General features: G+C 37.2%; 1 protein-coding gene across 3 annotated transcripts in view; it reads right to left on the bottom strand.

Moving 5' to 3' along the window:
• Positions 1–20,171, bottom strand: part of MMS22L (MMS22 like, DNA repair protein) — a 129,647-nt gene that overhangs the window by 88,433 nt on the left and 21,043 nt on the right. For all 3 annotated transcript variants that reach the window (XM_061427772.1, XM_061427773.1, XM_061427774.1), the window contains 3 exons: positions 10,561–10,623; positions 2,894–3,013; positions 179–405 (listed from right to left, as the gene is read on the bottom strand). In XM_061427772.1, coding sequence (XP_061283756.1) covers positions 179–405; positions 2,894–3,013; positions 10,561–10,623 — 410 coding nt within the window. The remainder of the gene's footprint in view (positions 1–178; positions 406–2,893; positions 3,014–10,560; positions 10,624–20,171) is intronic.

The following is a 20,171-nucleotide window of genomic DNA, read 5'->3' as shown; positions in this document are numbered from 1 at the left end:
GTACTGTTAACAAATTGGCAAGATCAAAATGCTCCATATTTTGCTGTCCTTTAACAAATATATTTAAGATATAAACCATAAAGACATCCAAGCACAAATTAACTTAAAAAACACACAAAAAAAAACTCCTCCGAAGATGTAAGTGAACATTCATGACAAAGAAAGATACAGTACACACCTTCCCTTGACTTGTTTCCAAGGATGAGGACCATTGTTCTTCATTGCTTTCTTGACAACTTTTGCCAAAATGCAAAGGAAAATAGTGTAACTACTGCTGGATTTATACAGGTCATGATCTTGTTTATCACAGCAGCAGGTCTTCACCATTTCTAGCATAGACAAGGGTGACTTAATGATATACGTAAGGCCTTTTAAAGGAAGCCAAGAAATACTGAAAGAACTATTCTAAAAGGAAAAAAAGAAAACAAGTATTAAATCTCTGAATAAATAACAGAAAGCTGTAAATCCCAACTAGCTCATTAAAATTCTGACTCTTCTTAATCATAAAAACTACACAGCCATTACCACATATTCCCCCTAAAATAAAAATTCCACTTAAGCACAGAATACAAAGGGCTGTTTCAAATTCCTGTATTATCCCCAAAATGTCTTTTTAACAGTTAGTCTGTTCAAATTAGGATAGTGTCAAGATTCATACCTTGCATTTGGTTGACACACCTCTTGAATCTTTTATCCTATAAAAATTTCCAATGGTTTCATCATACCATTTAACAGGTAATTTATTGTGCAATTTCCTAAATTCTGATTTTAGGGGCTTATATCTTCAGCTTATATCTTCCTACATTTCAAGATCTTTCTTACATCTTCCTGGAGTCACTTAATGTATTCTTTCATCTGCTATCTTTTCTGTAAATTGGTAGCTCTATCTAGTGGACTGATCAGATTCAGGTCAAGTTTTTTGGTGAGAATCTTTCAATGGCAGTCTCGAGTACTTTCTATTTCAGTTAGCAAAGAGGCACGTAATTTCTGACTTTCATTCTTTTTGTGATGTTTAAGACTGATCATGCTGATCGATCCATCTGAGTGATCCCCACCATTTGAACAGCCAGGGATGATCATCATCCAGATGGCTTATTTCAACAGATGTGCAAGATAGTGATTTTCTAATTCTATCATTCTTTCTAAACTAGCTTGAAATTTGGTATTCTGAAATATAGTTTGCTGTTGCTGCTGCTAAGTCGCTTCAGTTGTGTCTGACTCTGTGCGACCCCATAGACGGTAGCCCACCAGGCTCCCCCGTCTCTGGGATTCTCCAGGCAAGAACACTGGAGTGGGTTGCCATTTCCTTCTCCAATGCATGAAAGTGAAAAGTGAAAGTGAAGTCACTCAGTCGTGTCTGACTCTTAGGGACCCCATGGACTGCAGCCCACCAGGCTCCTCGGTCCATGGGATTTTCCAGGCAAGAGTACTGGAGTGGGGTGCCATTGCCTTCTCCGGAAATACAGTTTATATTTTCCTTTATTTAGTTTCCAGAATAACAACTTTTCTAAAAATACCACAAACTCAAGGATTTAAACACATAATCCACAGCTGTCTTTATTCTTTATCATGCCCAAATTTACCCAGCACTGGGGAATGGGAGCTCCTTGCAGCAGGCTCCTGTGTTCTTTTGACACAACTCCAGCTTACTTGGATACCCTCCCTGTTTTCAGGTATAACAAGGCATTACAGACCCATCCTGTATACATTCTGCCTGAGAATCAGAATTGGTCATTTCTCCAGCCAGACTGACCGTATGTTTCAGAGAAAGGTATTTTTCTCATTTTTAATAAGTTCAATTATATATAGACCCAAACTTGTAATTTACTTGTATGTCCTCCATATCTTTTTCTGTCTTGATTGAAGGTTTCACTATATACTTACTCAGAAAACCAAACATTCCAAATCTTCTCTTCTCTCCATACACAAGTAACAATCCATTTTTTAAATGTACTTTTAGAATTTTCTCTTCCAAATTTACCCTTTTTAAATTCACTGTCCCTATTTTAGTTCTCATTTGCTGCATTATTTACTTATACTACCATACTGGACTACTATCTCATCTGTACCCACTTCCTTTATACTACTTTCAGAAAAAAACGTTCTCAAACACATACATAATGTGTCACATTTTTGCTTTCCAATGTCTCTTGGATAAATCATAACTCAACTGCATGTTATCTTTAACCCTTCAAAATCCAGCCCTGGACTAACTTTTCTACTTTCTTCATCTCCCGTATTTCTCCACAGTCACCTCAGACCCATCATTTAGAACTATTTAACATAGTAGGCATAAATCATGTTTTTTCATGTCTCTATACACTTGTCCAAAACACTATTCCTTTTGCTTGGATGCTCATTTTCTTCTGTACTTGGAAAATTCTACTTATTCCCCAGGCCAATTTAAAAAATTATGAGTTCATCAAGTCTTCTACAAGTCAGATACTCCTTCCTCTAGCATTCCAGAGTATTGTAACTCTTTTCTTTTTTTTCTACAATATGTATGCTTCTGCCTAGTAGCCTAGAAGCTACTCAAATGCCAAGACTAGTTCTATAAGATAGCATTAACTGTTCAATGTGTTGCAAGCAATCAGTAGTTGTTAGAAAACATTTATAAATGAAGATTTTAAAAAATACCTTTCTGGCACAATTCTGGTTCCTTTGCTTAATCTCACCCTTAAGAGAAAAGGGACGTCAGATGCTCCGTTCCCCTATGTCCATGCTCTTTAGACAATGTGAAACATAAAGATATTTTTTAGCTACTCTAATCTACTTTGAAAAATTAATTTTAAGAAATCTGTAATTATATATAATTAAACCCTAAAAACATTCCTCAAATACCATGTTCTAATTCTTCAAATTCCTGGAACAAATTCATACTCTATTTACTCACCAGGTTCTTACTGTAATATTCCCACAGAATGGTGACAATTGCAATGTTTGGCTCCCAGAAATCACAAAGGGTCAAACAACAGTGAAGATACATTCGTAACTGCTCTTCTAGTATACCATCCTAAAAAATAAACTGAAATTGTGAGGAACTAAATAATGACCAACACACATTATTATAACTTGACACTGTTGAATAACCTGCTCCTGAAAAGAATATAAATACATATTACCAAGTCATACCCATTTTCATCTTCAGACCAGAAGGTCTGAATCAGCATAAGGTATGTAACTTTGCTTTAGAGAAGGTTAATATGATAATTGAAATTACATAACTCAGTTTGACTTTTAACTCAATTATTTAACAACTGCAATAGGTATTTAATAACTGAATAGTGTCGAACCCAGAGACTGAAAAGAAACCCTAACCAGAAAGTAGCATAAGTTATCTAAAAATACAGAAGACTCAATCATACCTAAGTAATTCTTTATAGAAATATAGGAGTTATTCTAAAAACCAGAGCGTTGGCAGAGTACATATGTTTTAACCTTTTAGAATGTTTTAATAGGTAAGAGTAAAAAAGTGACACTTTAAACTTACATATCAAATAACATGCATGTTTGTTAAAAGCTGACATAACACTGAATTCCAGTCAGTTATTCAAAGCTTACTATGTATCAGACAGTATTCTAAGGTACTAGGGAGAAGGAAGGCGATGGCACCCCACTCCAGTACTCTTGCCTGGAAAATCCCATGGACGGAGGAGCCTGATGGGCTGCAGTCCATGGGGTCGCGAAGAGTCGGACACGACTCGGCGACTTCACTTTCACTTTTCACTTTCATGCATTGGAGAAGGAAATGGCAACCCACTCCAGTGTTCTTGCCTGGAGAATCCCAGGGACGGGGGAGCCTGGTGGGCTGCCGTCTATGGGGTCACACAGAGTCGGACACGACTGAAGAGACTTAGCAGCAGCAGCAGCAGGCATAATGAAGTTACACTTTGGGGAAAATGGAAAAAGAGGATACAAACAAGGATACAAACTGTTTACATCATGTAAACAGTTACAACCACTGCAAAAAGCAAAAGAAAAGCAGAGTAATGTGGTAGAGTAACTGACAGAGGATGTGGGTCATTTTTTTTATCAGGCACTACGAACTGAAAGGCCTTTTTGAGGGCTAGCAGTAGTAGTGTTAGTTGCTCAGTCGTGTCTGATTCTCTGCAACCCCATGGCTTGTAGCCTGCCAGGCTCCTCTGTCCATGGGATTCTCCAGGCAAGAATACTGAAGTGGGCTGCCATCTTACTCTTCCAGGGGATCCTCCCCACCCACGGATGGAACTCTGGTCTCTTGCATTGCAGGCAGATTCTTTACCATCTGAGCTTTTATGGGCTGGAATTTGGGTTAAATGATTGGATGGAAAAGAGCCAACCACATACAGAAATGAAAGTAAAGCACTGATGGCAGAGAAAATACATGGAAACTTCCTGAATTAGCAGTAAGCTTGGTATTATAGGATTAAGTCAGAGATAGTCAGGAACCATATCTCATTTAAGGCTTTACACGTCACAATCAGAAGTATGGACTGTATTTTAATTATGTTGGGAAACCTTTAGAGGACTGTAAACACAGGGGTGACATGAAATGAATGCTTCAAAAATGCTACACTGGATCAAGCAAGATGACAATAGCAGATAAGAACAGAGGTATAAGATCAGTTAGAAGAGCTGAAAGAGAACTTCCAGTGTAACAGAAAAGCAGACAAAGGTTAAGTACAAAGCAGACATGCTGGAAATGTGACAGTGCCTGGGAAACATTATGCTTTAGGTAAATAATTGTTGAATGGATTCAGTATTGTCTCTTTTCAACAAAGGTGCGTGGTTATTTCATCACAGAAGATTAAAATGTCTCCTTTTTTCTACTTCCTTCTCCCACCAACTTAAAATTCTAGGAGATAACTGTGAAACTGTAAGATTAAGACAGGAAGACAATTTTAGAGTTATGTTGATGGAATTTGTTTATGACTTATATTAAGGTATGAAGGAAAGATAGCAATTCAGGGGAATTCTTAAGTTTTGGCTTAAGAAAATGAATTGATGGAACCACTCAATTCTTATGGTGGCAAAGAGCAGGGAAGGAACAGGTGAGAGTGCACAGGGCAACCAAGTACAAATATTACACAGACAATTTATGGGTCTATAGCTCAAGGAAAAAGGCAGAGCTGCTGATACAAATTTGGATATTACCTTCATATTGATGGTTTTTAGAGCTAAAGGCCTATATAAGATCAATCTAGGAAAGACTGTGGACAGAAAACAGAAAAGAACCCAGAACTGACAGCCTATTGCTATTCCAAAATTTAGGTATCAAGAAAAAGGAGGCCTATAAGCAAAACCCAATGAAGTAGGTAGGAAACCAGGCATCATGGGCCCTGAGAGAAGTATTTCAGAAAGAGAAGGGGATCACCACTTTCTGTACAAAGTTACACAGCTTCATGGACACTTCACACACAGTTCTCACCTTCCTATCTACCTTCAAGTCTATGAGTTCCCTAAGGGCTGCGATAGTGCTCCCCAGGCCTAGCACAGTGCCTGCTTTACCAAAGAGACTCCGTAAATGTTTTATCAACAAAACAGATCTGAGTTCTAGTGTGTCTTCTCATCAAGTGGCTCTATGGTTTAGGGAAAGATATTTAGTTCCTCTGATAAATAAACTCATTGAACCCTCGTTGGTCACTAACGTTCTTTGATTTTATTATGAAAATATTAAACTAGATGTAGGTTTATTCTCATGGCACACTACTGATGTGAATTAAAACATACTAATTTAATTACACTGCAAGATTAAAAAGTGAATTACATGAAAAAAGTGGGTTCGTTTTGAAGAGTTTTGTGTTGCTTTGTTTGGTGTCTGAAAATCATTTACATGTAAAATTCACAAAAAGGTATTTAAACCATAAAAATGTACAAAGTTTGGGAAAAACAAAAGGTTAAATACCAACTATGTGTCTGATATCATATGATGTTTTACGTATGTTATTCATGTATGTCTCATACCATCTGTTTTACTACACTCATTTTACCAAAAAAAAAAAAAAACGGGCTGAGGTTCAGAAATTATAAATGGCTTACCCAAGTGCATATGGGAAGAAGTTAGGACTCATGACTCCAAAACTTGTTAGATATACTATACCACCTTCCAAAAACATGAGGGAAAAAAAATAAACATCTAAATAAACATCTGATTGACACCAGATTTGATCAAGATTGCTCTTAGTGACCAGAACAAGATTTGAATCAAAGTTTGTGAGACCAAAGCCCATGCTCTTTCCACTGCAACCAATCAAGAAGAAATTAAATACAGTATCCTGGGGGATTTTTCCTTTTTTTTTTTTTTTTTTTGGTTAAGGAAAGGAGATAAATTTCCCATCCTTTTCTTGCTAGTGGCTACAGATTAAAATGAAAAGAAATGTCTTATAAAATACCATTTTCTCCACAGTTCTGGCAGGGTAAGTCAGTTGAGTGTGACTTGAAAAGCAAGTTCCTTTTTTTAATTAATCACTGTATTTGTTGTAAAGCACATGCTCATGTTTTGTATATTCATCCATTATTTTGTTTAGAACCATGTTCCCTTAGTGCTTCTTAAAAATTTCCATTAAAAATTGTGTGGGTGGGCACACATCAGCTGAATTAAATGATTTGCCCATCTTCAAGTTCAGAAAGCCAAAGAGATAAGAATTTACAATAGTTAGAAGTAGAGGAGCCAACAGACATCTTAGTTCAAATTCATAATGGAAAAACAGCTGAAATATGGTGAGGAAGAATGTTTGAGAACACCTGAGTATATTAATTTCTTCCTACCTTACATTTTTCTCATCATAGACTTATTGGAGAGAGAGAAGATCACAAAAACAAATTTAAAAAAGTGGAAAATTGAGATAGTTGCTTTCCACAAGTATTACCAAAACAGATCTTACAAATCAAAGTACATTACTAATGAAAGACATAACAGCAAAGAAGTTTCAAAAAAGAAAGTTTTAAAACAACAACAAAAAGCAGAGTTTTATTAAGAATCTTACAAGGTCAAGTGTTTTGAGGGAGTTTGGAATGACTTCCCCCGTAGGACTTCCCTCATGGCTCAGATGGTAAAGCATCTGCCTACAATGTGGGAGACCTGGGTTCGATCCCTGGGTTGGGAAGATCCCCTGGAGAAGGAAATGGCAACCCACTCCAGTATTCTTGCCTGGAAAATCCCATAGGCAAAGGAGCCTGGTAGGCTACAGTCCATAGGGTAGCAAAGAGTTGGATACGACTGAGAGACTTCACTCTGGAATGACTAAAAAACACATATGATGATTCAAATTCCAGCTCCACCACTTCCTAGCTAGCTGAGTGAACCTGGACAAGGCTTACTCTGTGTCCCAGTTTTCCTAATGTCTAAAATGGGACTTCACAAGACTGTCATGAGTGGAAAATGTACATCTAGTGCTATGGACAGTGCTCGCACAGTGACAGCTGTCGCTTTGAATTTTTTTTAGCTAAAACATTGAGTCTTGACAATCATATAATAAATGCAACACATTCACACTATTGTACCTTAAATGGATATATTTTAATTTTCTGAGTGTTGAAGCCAAACTCTACCTAAACCAAGAATTTTTATTAACATTATCTAAATCCACTCTCTCTGATTTTTAATAAACCAGAAGGCACGTGGGGCTCTTTTCCATGTAGATTCAAACCTACCTATCTCAAATCCAGAGCCCACGCTACTCAATTTCTACATTTATCACAAGATCCTGTGGGCTCTCTGGGTGTCTCATCTCAGCTGAATGAGTACATATAAACTATTTCATATAAAAAGCAATCCTAGAATACTCCAGTGTCTGCTGCTGATCTCTCAGTCCTTTCAAAAAGGATATCTTCCTAGAACTTTTGTTTTGAAAGATCAAATGCAGGCATATTAAATTTGGGTATATTCCATGCACCAAATTGTTTTACTGAACTAAAAATAAAAACATTTTTTAGCTTATTTTATAGAAATGGCAATATAACAACTGGGGGTTCATTTTTTATGCATAACTAACTTGCCTATCAGAAACCATCTGGAGAATAAAACTTATGTTGAAGCTAAATAGTAACTATCAGTCTGATGGGATTTTATCAGGATTGGATAAAGAGAGTTAGCAGCTTCCCTGGTGACTCAGTGGTAAAGAATCTGCCTGCCAATGCAGGAGACATGGGTTCAATCCCTGGGTCAGGAAGATCCCCTGGAAGAGGAAAAGGCAACCCACTCCAGTATTCTTGCCTGGGAAATCCCATGGACAGAGATGCCTGACGGGCTACAGTCCACGGGGTCACAGAGGCCGACATGACTCAGTGACTAAACAAAGAGACTTCAATATCCCAGTCAAAATCCCTCTGTCCAAAAACACAGTAATTCTGATTAGTAATTAGAAGATTGACCCACATTATTCAGAACTAGTCATATTCTGAGTTGTTTTTAGCCTTAAGACTCTCAGGATTATTTGACAAATAAAAATATTTTTTAAATATTAGGCTTGCTTAGGATTTCTTCTTGCATCCCTTCATGCCCTTTGAAAGACAACTGTTGTGAACTCAGAAAATAATGAGGCTTTATTTAAAAAGTGGCATAAAACTAAAAACGTCCCTTTTCATATGAAAATAATGATGTTGTAAAGGTAGAACAAATGTTTACTGTTAACATTCACAAATATTACACAGGATTACCTCAGAAGAATGTTTTTAGAGCAAATACTTAACTATTTAGTTTAAGCAAAATTTAACAATATATGTTCTCTTTACTAACAAAGCTCAGTGTCTGTTTCTGGAAGATTCTCTATGGCTATAAAAAGATTTGGAATGTTATTTGCTTAATCAAAACTACAGTGGAATGTCCACCAATTTTATTTGAAGACTGCTGTATATGTAAAACATTTTTTTTTAAATATTGCAAACAGACTCTTTCTTTCACAGTTGGAGATGAAGTCAAAGCACACAAGCATGTTCAGATTTTAATTTACCTCAATGGGGAAAAACAGATAATCAAACTGATAGCTCTATCCAAACATATTATTTATTCTTTATGACCACCTACTGAACCCACAAAATTGGTTTCAAAAACTCCAGCAAGTAGTCCTATACTACTTATAAAACCTAATTTGATACAATCAAGGCAAGACAAAATTGAGATTACTAGAGAGAATGGACTGCTTTTTTCTAAATATTACAATGACCTCTTCTCTCACAGGAAAGATATTTCTTTGACTTTATGCTAGACCTAAATTCACAGAGAAAGTTTCTTAGATTAGCTGTACTATCCTTGCTTCTAGGATGATTGACTTGGCCCAGTTTTCTAAGGTCTTCCCTGGTTTTATCACCAAAAAGTCCCACATCTTGGGAAATCCCAAGCCAGGTAAATCTACATGTCAGTCTACCTCCTTAAAAGAATTGGGGATGTATCCTCACAACCACTTTAGCAGATACCATTAAAAGACTGATGATGTAAATAATGGCCAATTTTAGGGATTCCAAACATTCTTGAAGTAAAAAAAATACATGTCTGAAACTTTGAGCTACTAAAATCAGTATGTTCTCAAAAAGAACAGAGGAGAAAGCCAATTAAAATGATACAAAAAAAGAAACAACAATTTTTACAATGGTTGAGATTACAGCTCTTTTGCTTCTGATGCAACTGCTGTATTCAGAGTTCTTTGGCATTCTAATCTAGAATTCTTAGTTCATAACTAGAAGTTTTATCTTGTAACTAAATGTACTTATATTTTTACCTAAAAAAAATAAGAGTAATGATAATAGGGAAAACAAAATTTTAAGCCATTAAAACAATTTTCAAAGATATGGGTAAAAAATAAACGTATGTGTATATGTGTAGCAGTCTTATACTACTATATTTTTTATTCCTCTTCAGGTTTTTAACAATCCTCATTTCTTAAAAGAAAATGAGTCTATTACCCAAACTAAAAAAAATACTAAAATTTCCCTTTAAAATCTTACATAAACAACTTATGCCACAAAACTTTACAGAACTATAATACAATATGTTTAAAGATGTGATGAAGAGCACACTTAAAACTATTTTAAAAGGAGGTCAAATCTGACCTCTGGGCCATGAAGCACTGCATTAACAGTTCTGCAGAAAGAAAAATGATAAGCTATGAAATGAGGGCTCAGAAACTAGGACCTTATCAGTCAGAGTATGATTCAAGCCTGTAAGACAAATTGCTCAGCAAGGCAAGTCACCTTCCTGCTGTGACGAGGATATAACTGAATTTCCAATGCCATTGACTATCTCCCTCATCATGTCTCCTAGACTTGATATCATACAGTCAAGGAATGGCTGATTCTAAAGCTTCTGCTCCTTATTTTGAATACATTTTGTCAAAGTCACCAACTACGATAATTATCTTTGCCCTTTAACTGGCAACTCAGTGTTAAAATAAAAATCTTCAAAATAAAAACTATGATACAAAGACCCTGTATTAACAAAGAATGATGATTCTTATCTCAGGTTTCTAATAAGTAAACCAAGTTTGTTATTTAAATCATTTTAACGGTTTGCTTGGTTCTTAAAAATAAAATCTGTAACATAAAAATTTAGCAAGGCCCACAAACCATCTCACTTTAAATGTGTACCTGAACACTGATGGACTTTTTCAGCAGTTCTTCTACAAAATTCCAATTTGATTCCATTTGTCTCTAGAAAGGGAGAAAATACTGCATTAAAATTATTGCTCTATAAATACTCCAATTATCAGGAGTTGTTTTATTAAAGTGGTACTTCTATAAAATTATAAACGTTTTAACAAATAGTAAACTTTTGCTGTCAATTATTATCTAATAGGAAAAAAAAAAAACCTCTAAGTATATTTTAGAGTCTTTTACACCACCAAGTATCTTCCTTATTCTGTACTTTACTCAGTAGAGATTTTTACCTTTGTTTTATGCTAACGGCCTCAAAATGGTCTACTCTAGTAAACAAGTAACTAAAAAATTTATTGTAAAACAACTTTTACACGCTTGGTACCTCATTTAGCCAGTGGTCACTTACCAGGCAACCTGAACTATCCAGAAGCCTCTACAATAAAGAAGAAAGATAAAAACGACTCAAAAAGCCAACATCACAAAGGCTAAGCAATAAGAACAACTCTACTTTTCCCAAGGAAAAACCTAGAGGAACTTTTCACAGGATGCCTGGTTCACTTGATTCCCAGGTGGGTCAGTGGTAAAGAATCTGCCTGCAGTGCAGAAAAACCAGATTTGATCTCCAGGTCAGGAAGACCCCCTGAAGGATGAAATGGCAACCCACACCAGTATTCTTGCCTGGAGAATCTCACGGACAGAGGAGCCTGGTAGGTTATAGCCCACGGGGTCGCAAAGAGCTGGACACGACTGAGCACGCATGCTAGTTCACTTGATATTCAGTTCCTAAAGATTTGGATATGTGGATACTGGTCAAAACCAGAAGCAAAGAAAGTACATTCACAAAGATGCAAATCACAGCTAGTTTCAAACAAGGGAAGAACAAAAGGTACAAAAGCAAGCCTGAGACCTCAGAAAGCTAAGCCAGAGGCCTTAAAGAATAAAGGCAAAGAGTTTCCTCACACCCTCCTATCCCTATCATAGCATCCATGCTGTTCATAAGGATGAACTCCAGTGACCAATAAAAAGTTAAAGCACATTCAGATTTTAAGTGGCTGGATAATGCTCATATAAGATGGATGCTAACTACAAGAAATTATTGAACAAGTATTTCCTTAATAAAGGTGCTTAGTGACTATGGTAGCCAGCTCTAAGACAGCCCCTAGTGATCTCTGCTTCTGGGAATTCATGCCCTTATTCAATCCCCTCCCACACTGTACCAGAGTTGGTCTATTAACCAGAGTTAATAGAAGAATACCAGCACTAATAGTACTGAAAGTATGTCACTCCCAAGATTAAAGGACATTGAAGATTCTGTCTTAATGACAATCTCTCTCACTGACTACTGGGAAAAGTTATGCTAAGAACAGTACCAAAGAGGCTTACATGATGGGTAATTAAGGCCTTCTGTCAAGGTTAGCGAGAAGTAAACCCTCCAGCCCTAGAGATTGAGGTCCCAGGGGACAGCTTGATTACAAACTCACGAGATTCTGAGCCAGAACAACCCACCTAGGCTTCTACTGGATGTCAGACCCTCAAGAACTGTGTGAGATGTTCATTCTTTTAAGGAGCAAAATTTTGTTCCACATCAGTAGATAACTAGTATTGTACAATGATGTAGTTTTTAGAAAGGAATTATTGGTTTTCTCAAATATATTTATGTAAATAAAGTACATGCAAAATATTTATCAGGAAAAAACATGTAGTACAGAATTTGCCCTGGACCAAAGAGAACTACATGGACATCATCAGATGGTCAATTCTGAAATCAGACTGATTATATATTCTTTGCAGGTGAAAACAGAGAAGCTCTATACAGTCAGCAAAAACAAGACCTGGAGCTAACTGTGGTTTAGATCATGAGCTCCTTATTGCAAAATCAAGACTTAAATTGAAGAAAGTAGGGAAAACCACCAGACCATTCAGGTATGACCTAAATCAAATCCCTTACGATTATACAGTGGGAAGTGACAAACAGATTCAAGGCATTGCCAATAGAGTGCCTCAAGAACTATGGATGGAGGTTTGTAACACTGTACAGGAGGGGGTGACCAAAACCATCCCAAACAAAAAGAAATGCAAAGAGGCAAACTGGTTTTCGGAAGATGTTTCACAAATAGCTGAGAAGAGAAGAGAAGTGAAAGGCAAAGGAGAAAAGGAAAGATACAGAGTTCCAAAGAATAGCAAGAAAAGATAAGAGCTCTAAGTGAACAATGCAAAGAAATAGAGCAAAACAACAGAATGGCAAAGTCAGGAGATCTCATCAAGAAAATTGGATACCAAAAGAACATTTCATGCAAAGATGGGTACAACAAAGGACAGAACAGCGAGGACCTAACAGAAGAGATTAAGAAGAGGTGGCAAGAATACATACAAGAACTGTATAAAAAAGGTATTAACGACCCAGATAACCACGATGGTGTAGTCACTCACCTAGAGCCAGACATCCTGGAGTACGCAGTCAAGTGTGCCTTAGGAAGCATTACTACAAAGCTAGTGAGGGTGACTGAATTCCAGCTGAGCTATTTCAAATCCTAAAAGATGATGCTGTTAAAGTACTACAAGCAATATGCCAGCAAATTTGGAAAACTCAGCAATGGCCACAGGACTGGAAAAGGTCAGTTTTCATTCCAAACTCAAAGAAATCAGTGCCAAATATTCAAACTACTGTACGGTTGTGCTCATTTCACATACTAGCAAGTTAATGCTCAAAATTCCCCTGCATACCATCACACATTGATGCTAACAGTTTAGTTTCGTTTCAAAAAATTAAAACCATGGCACCCAGTCCCATCACTTCATGGCAAATAGATGGGGAAACAATGGAAAGTGACAGACTTGATTTTCTTAGGCTCCAAAATCACTGTGGATGGTAACTGCAGTCACAAAATTAAAAGACGTTTGCTCCTTGGAAGAAAAGCTATGACAAACCTAGCCAGTATATTAAAAAGCAGAGACATCACTTTGTAAACAAAGGTCTGTACAGTCAATGCTATGTTTTTTCCAGTAGTCATATACGGATGTGAGTGTTGGATCATAAAGAAGGCTGAGCGCCCAAGAATTGATGCTTTCAAATTGTGGTGCTGGAGAAGAATAATGGGGAGTCCCTTGGACAACAAGGAGATCAAACCAGTCAATCCTAAAGGAAATCAACCCTGAATGCTCATTGGAAGGACTGATGCTGAAATTGAAGCTCCAATACTTTGGCCACCTGATGCAAAGAGCTGACTCACTGGAAAAGACCCAGGATGCTAGGAAAGATTGAGGACAGGAGAAAAAGGGGGCAATAGAGGATTTAATGGCTTGATGGCATAAATGACTCAATGGCCATGAGTTTAAGCAAGTTCCGGGAGTTGGTAACGGACAGGGAAGCCTGGTCTGCTGCAGTCCAGGGGGTCACAAAGAGTCGGACACAAGAGCAACTGAACTGAACTGAGTCTCCACGTCCAGCCAACTAGGTAACCTGAAGCAATGCTCATTTTAAGGATGTATTTCACACCTTTATCTAATCACTATTCCAAAAGTTTCAAAGACAAGAACAAGCTAGCCAAACTGATTGTACTGATGATCCCTGTAATGTCCCAAAGTAATTATTCTCTTTAAACTATATTTGCTTTTAAAATAGGTGATTAAAATTGTAAGAGGTAACACTCATTAGGAGCAAGGCAAGGATGCCTACTCTCACCACTTTTAACTGGAAGAAATCAACATTGTCAAAATGACTCTACTACCCATGGCAATCTACAGATTACCTATCAAATTACTCATGCGATCCCTATCAAATTACTCATGTCACTGTTTACAGAACAAGAACCAAAAAAATTTTATTTGTATGGAAACACAAAAGACCCCGAATAGCCAAAACAATCTTGAGAAAAAAGAATGGAATTAGAGAAATCATGTGCCCTGACTCCAGATTATAAGAGACCTATATAAATAATTTTTTAAAAAATGTGGTACTGGCACAAAAACAGAAATATAGATCAATGGAATAGGATAAAGTCCAGAAATAAACCCCCACACTTCTGGTCATCTAATCTATGACAAAAGAATATACAATGGAGAAAACAGCCTGTTCAACAACCAGTGCTGGGGAAACTGGGCAGCTGCATATAAAAGAATGAACTGAGAACATTCTCTTAACACCATATACTAACATAAATTCAAAACGGAATAAAGACCTACATGGAAGACCAGATACCATAAAATACAGGAACACTCTGACATAAATCACAGCAATGTTTTTTTGGATCCATCTCCTATAGTAATGGAAACAAAAACAAAAATACACAAATGAGAGCTAGTTAAACTTAAAAGCTATTGTACAGCAAAGTAATAGAATGGGAGAAAATATTTGCAAATGATGTGACTAACAAGAGATTCATTTCCAAAATATACAAACAACTCACATAGCTCAATATCAAAAAACCAAACACTCAATCAAAAACTGGGCAGATGACCTATACAGACATTTCTCTAGAGAAGACAAACAGATGGCTAACCGTCACACGAAAAGATGCTCAATATTACGAATTATTAGAGAAATACAAATCAAAACTATAATCAGGTATCACCTCACATGAGTCAGAACAGCCTTTATCAAAAAGTCTACAAATAATTAATGGTGGAGAGGGTGCCGAGAAGAGAGAATCCTCCTATACTGTTGGTGGGAATGTAAATTGGTATGGTCGCTATGGAGAACAGTAAGGAGTCTTCAGTCTTTATAAAAGTAAAAATAACAGTTACCATATGATCCAGCAATCCCACTCCTGAGCATATACCAGAAAAGACAAAAACTAATTCAAAAAAATACACATACCCCAATGTTCATAGTAGCACTATTTACAACAGCCAAGACATGGAAGCAACCCAAACGTCCATCTACAGATGAATGGATAAAGAAGATGTTGTGTGTGTCTACATACACACAAAGAAGTATTACTCAGCCATAAAAAAGAATGAAATAATGCCATTTCCAGCAACACAGATGGACCTAGAGATCATACTAAGTGAAATAAGTCAGAGAAAGACAAATATTATATATCACTTACATGTGGAATCTTAAAAAAATGATACAAATGAACTTATTGACAAAAAAGAAATAGACTCACAGACATAGAATACAAGCTTATGGTTACCAAAGGAGAAAGGGGGAAGATATGAATTTGGAATACAGGATTAACAGATATACACTACTACATATAAAATAGATAACAAGGATCTACTATATAGCACAGGGAACTCTATATTCAGTATCTTGTAATAATGTATAATGGAATGGAATATGAAAAAGAATACATATAACTGAATCACTTTTCTGTATACCTCAAACACTAGAAATCAACTGTATTTCTAAAGAATAAAAGCAAAACACATGGCTGGGGTTGTAAGAAGATAACACATCTATGTTGGGAGATAAGCATTAAACAGAAATATATGAATATATAAAGCCTCGACAATGAAAAGTGAGATACCAAATTTTTCTTATAAGCCAGTATTAAGCAATTGGCAAGTTTTTATTTAAATACACATACAGCTAATGTCTAGTTTACAAAAACTTAAAAAAAAAAATTAACCATATGTGAAATCGACCTAAAAAAGAAAGATTTCACGTTAACCTTCAGGGCAAAGCAGTTTACATTTAAAAACTGAAACATCTTTATGATTATCACAAGACTGGAGGTAGTTCTCCGCTGCAGAATATATGACTAATCACTGTTGCTTTCTATCATCCTCTCACACCAGGTAATTCTTTAGTGAAATAAAGCATGATCAATGCATAACCATTCTCCATACAGTAGCTGGCTATGCTAATACACCATAAGGAGAAAAGAAATTCAGATAATTTTCAAAACTCTTTAAGTAGCTCTCAGACACAAATTCAGAGAAGGCAATGGCACCCCACTCCAGTACTCTTGCCTGGAAAATCCCTGGACAGAGGAGCCTGGTGGGCTGCAGTCCACGGGGTCGCCAAAGAGTCGGACACGACTGAGCGACTTCCCTTTCACTTTTCACTTTCATGCATTGGAGAAGGAAATGGCAACCCACTCCAGTGTTCTTGCCTGGAGAATCCCAGGGACGGGGGAGCCTGGTGGGCTGCCGTCTATGGGGTCGCACAGAGTCGGACACGACTGAAGCGACTTAGCAGCAGCAGCAGACACAAATTAACATCTTATATAATCTCTGAAAGAATGAGTTAATATATCCTTATGATCAGAGATTAAAATAATTATATGATTTATAAACCAAATTGAGAAACTTTTGAGAATAAAGGGAGAAAAACTAACCAGATGGGGAATAAGGGAGAAATGGACACAAACTGGGATTGTCCCTGGCAAATTGATATACATGGTAACCTTCCCAGAGACCTATCCATAAGATAAAGTCCTCAGACAGTCCCTAATACTGAATTTATCTAAGTAATAAAAAATAGGTTGTTATTTTTTATTAGTAGCAACTATTTTAGTAGCTACTGTTTTTTGGTTGTACACAGTACAACTACTATGTACCTCAGTCTCTTTAACTGTAAAATGGATATAATACTAATCTCTAGCCTACTTCATTACACTTCATTGAGATAAAAACCAAATAGTCACTCTGAGATATTAAACACTTTGCAAATGCAAAATGCTGAAGGTATCAACCCTAAAGAAAACTATCATTAACTGGAGAGTTTGAGTGTTTCTTTTAAAGCCATTAAGAAACCAAGAAATGTCTGAAACTCTTTGAGGACTCATGAATAAAGGCAGAATCTATTTGATATATATACACATGTATGACACATCTTTATTATTTTTATTATATAAAAGTAGTTTTTTCCCCAAATACTCTGGCTCTCTTTTGGAGCAGGAAATGGCAACCTATTCTAGTATTCTTGCTTGGAGAATTCCATGGACAGAGGAGCCTGGCGGGCTACAGTCCATGGAGTTGCAAAGAGCCGAACACGGCTGAGCAACTAACACATGGTTCTCTTTCCTCTAAATCTCTCTAGAACTTCTACATAATTTTAAAGATTAAGATTAAAAAAATATGTATCTTGACAAAAGCAAATCAAATCATAAAAGAACTACTGGCAATATTAAAAGACATAGGTTGGGTTCAGTTCAGTCACTCAGTCATGTCCGACTCTTTGCAACCCCATGAATCGCAGAACGCCAGGCCTCCCTGTCCATCACCATCTCCTGGAGTTCACTCAAACTCACGTCCATCGAGTCGGTGATGCCATCCAGCCATCTCATCCTCTATCGTCCCCTTTTCCTCCTGCCCCCAATCCCTCCCAGCATCAGAATCTTTTCCAATGAGTAAACTCTTCTTCGCATGAGGTGGCCAAAGTACTGGAGTTTCAGCTTTAGCATCATTCCTTCCAAAGAACACCCAGGGCTGATCCCCTTCAGAATGGACTGGTTGGATCTCCTTGCAGTCCAAGGGACTCTCAAGAGTCTTCTCCAACACCACAGTTCAAAAGCATCAATTCTTCGGTACTCAGCTTTCTTCACAGTCCAACTCTCACATCCATACATGACCACTGGAAAAACCATAGCCTTGACTAGATGGACCTTTGTTGGCAAAGTAAGAAACCCAAGTAAAACGGTAGGTGCTGCCAAGAGGGCGTCAGAGGGCAGACACACTGAAACCATAATCACAGAAAACTAGTCAATCTAATCACACTAGGACCACAGCCTTGTCTAACTCAATGAAACTAAGCCATGCCGCGTAGGGCCACCCAAGACGGGCGGGTCATGGTGGAGAGGTCTGACAGAATGTGGTCCACTGGAGAAGGGAATGGCAAACCACTTCAGTATTCTTGCCTTGAGAACCCCATGAACAGTAGGAAAAGGCAAAATGATAGGATACTGAAAGAGGAACTCCCCAGGTCAGTAGGTGCCCAATATGCTACTGGAGATCAGTGGAGTAATAACTCCAGAAAGAATGAAGGGATGGAGCCAAAGCAAAAACAATACCCAGTTGTGGACGTGACTGGTGATAGAAGCAAGGTCCAATGCTGTAAAGAGAAATACTGCATAGGAACCTGGAATGTCAGGTCCGTGAATCAAGGTAAATTGGAAGTGGTCAAACACGAGATGGCAAGAGTGAATGTCGACATTCTAGGAATCAGCAAACTGAAATGGACTGGAATGGGTGAATTTAACTCAGATGACCATTATATCTACTACTACAGGCAGGAATCCCTCAGAAGAAACGGAGTAGCCATCATGGTCAACAAGAGTCCGAAATGCAGGACTTGGATGCAATCTCAAAAATGACAGAATGATCTCTGTTCGTTTCCAAGGCAAACCATTCAATATCACAGTAATCCAAGTCTACGCCCCAACCAGTAACGCCGAAGAAGCTGAAGTTGAACAGTTTTATGAAGACCTACAAGACCTTTTAGAACTAACACCCAAAAAAGATGTCCTTTTCATTAGAGGGGACTGGAATGCAAAAGTAGGAAGTCAAGAAACACCTGGAGTAACAGGCAAATTTGGCCTTGGAATATGGAATGAAGCAGGGCAAAGACTAATAGAGTTTTGCCAAGAAAATGCACTGGTCGTAACAAACACCCTCTTCCAACAACACAAGAGAAGACTCTACACATGGACATCACCAGATGGTCAACACCAAAATCAGATTGATTATATTCTTTGCAGCCAAAGATGGAGAAGCTCTATATAGTCAGCAAAAACAAGACTGGGACCTGACTGTGGCTCAGATCATGAGCTCCTTATTGCCAAATTCAGACTTAAATTGAAGAAAGTAGGGAAAACCACTAGACCATTCAGGTATGACCTAAATCAAATCCCTTATGATTATACAGTGGAAGTGAGAAATAGATTTAAGGGACTAGATCTGATAAGAGTGCCTGATGAACTATGGACTGAGGTTTGTGACATTGTGTAGGAGACAGGGATCAAGACCATCCCCATGGAAAAGAAATGCAAAAAAGCAAAATGGCTGTCTGGGGAGGCCTTACAAATAGACGTAGGTTAATCTATTCTAAATACAGACAATTCTTTCACTATCCTGATCCAGAGCTAATAAAAGCAATAATGTCCTATGGAGTTCTCTGTATGAAATAGAAGAGTAATTTCAGCAATGGCAACTGAGGGTTGTACCAGTACAATTCAACACTACAATAGTAAGAGTAATGATATATATTAATGTGGCTAGATTACCTACCATACTGGGAGTATGTGGGGGTCAATATCAACCACTACTAAAATGTACTGCTTATTGAAGTAAGTGTTAATGGCAGTTTCAGCAAGCATTAATAACTTGAAAGCATATTACTTGAAGAGGCAGCACAATTTATTTCATGAGTATCCTATCATGGGCACCTATTATTATGATAGCCACTCAACAGGAACTCATGAAGTGCTTAACTAATTGCCATATTCATTTACAGTGATTTAAAATCAGAAATATGTATTTGGAAGAATTAAGGTAAGAGAAATAAAAATGCTTATGCAAAGACCTTTGAATTATAGGTAAATTTTTTGAGTTCTTTGTTGTTCTAGTATTTTAAGAACTAAAAGAAGTGAAACATAACCATATTAACTCCATTAAGATACTCAATAAGAGCACTTCTACAGTAATAATAGCATTTA

This window comes from Bos javanicus, chromosome 9 (genome assembly GCF_032452875.1).
Source record: "Bos javanicus breed banteng chromosome 9, ARS-OSU_banteng_1.0, whole genome shotgun sequence".
Taxonomy (NCBI): Eukaryota; Metazoa; Chordata; class Mammalia; order Artiodactyla; family Bovidae; genus Bos; species Bos javanicus.
The sequence above is the reverse complement of the archived record's forward strand: the minus strand, read 5'-3'. Positions and strand labels throughout refer to the sequence as shown.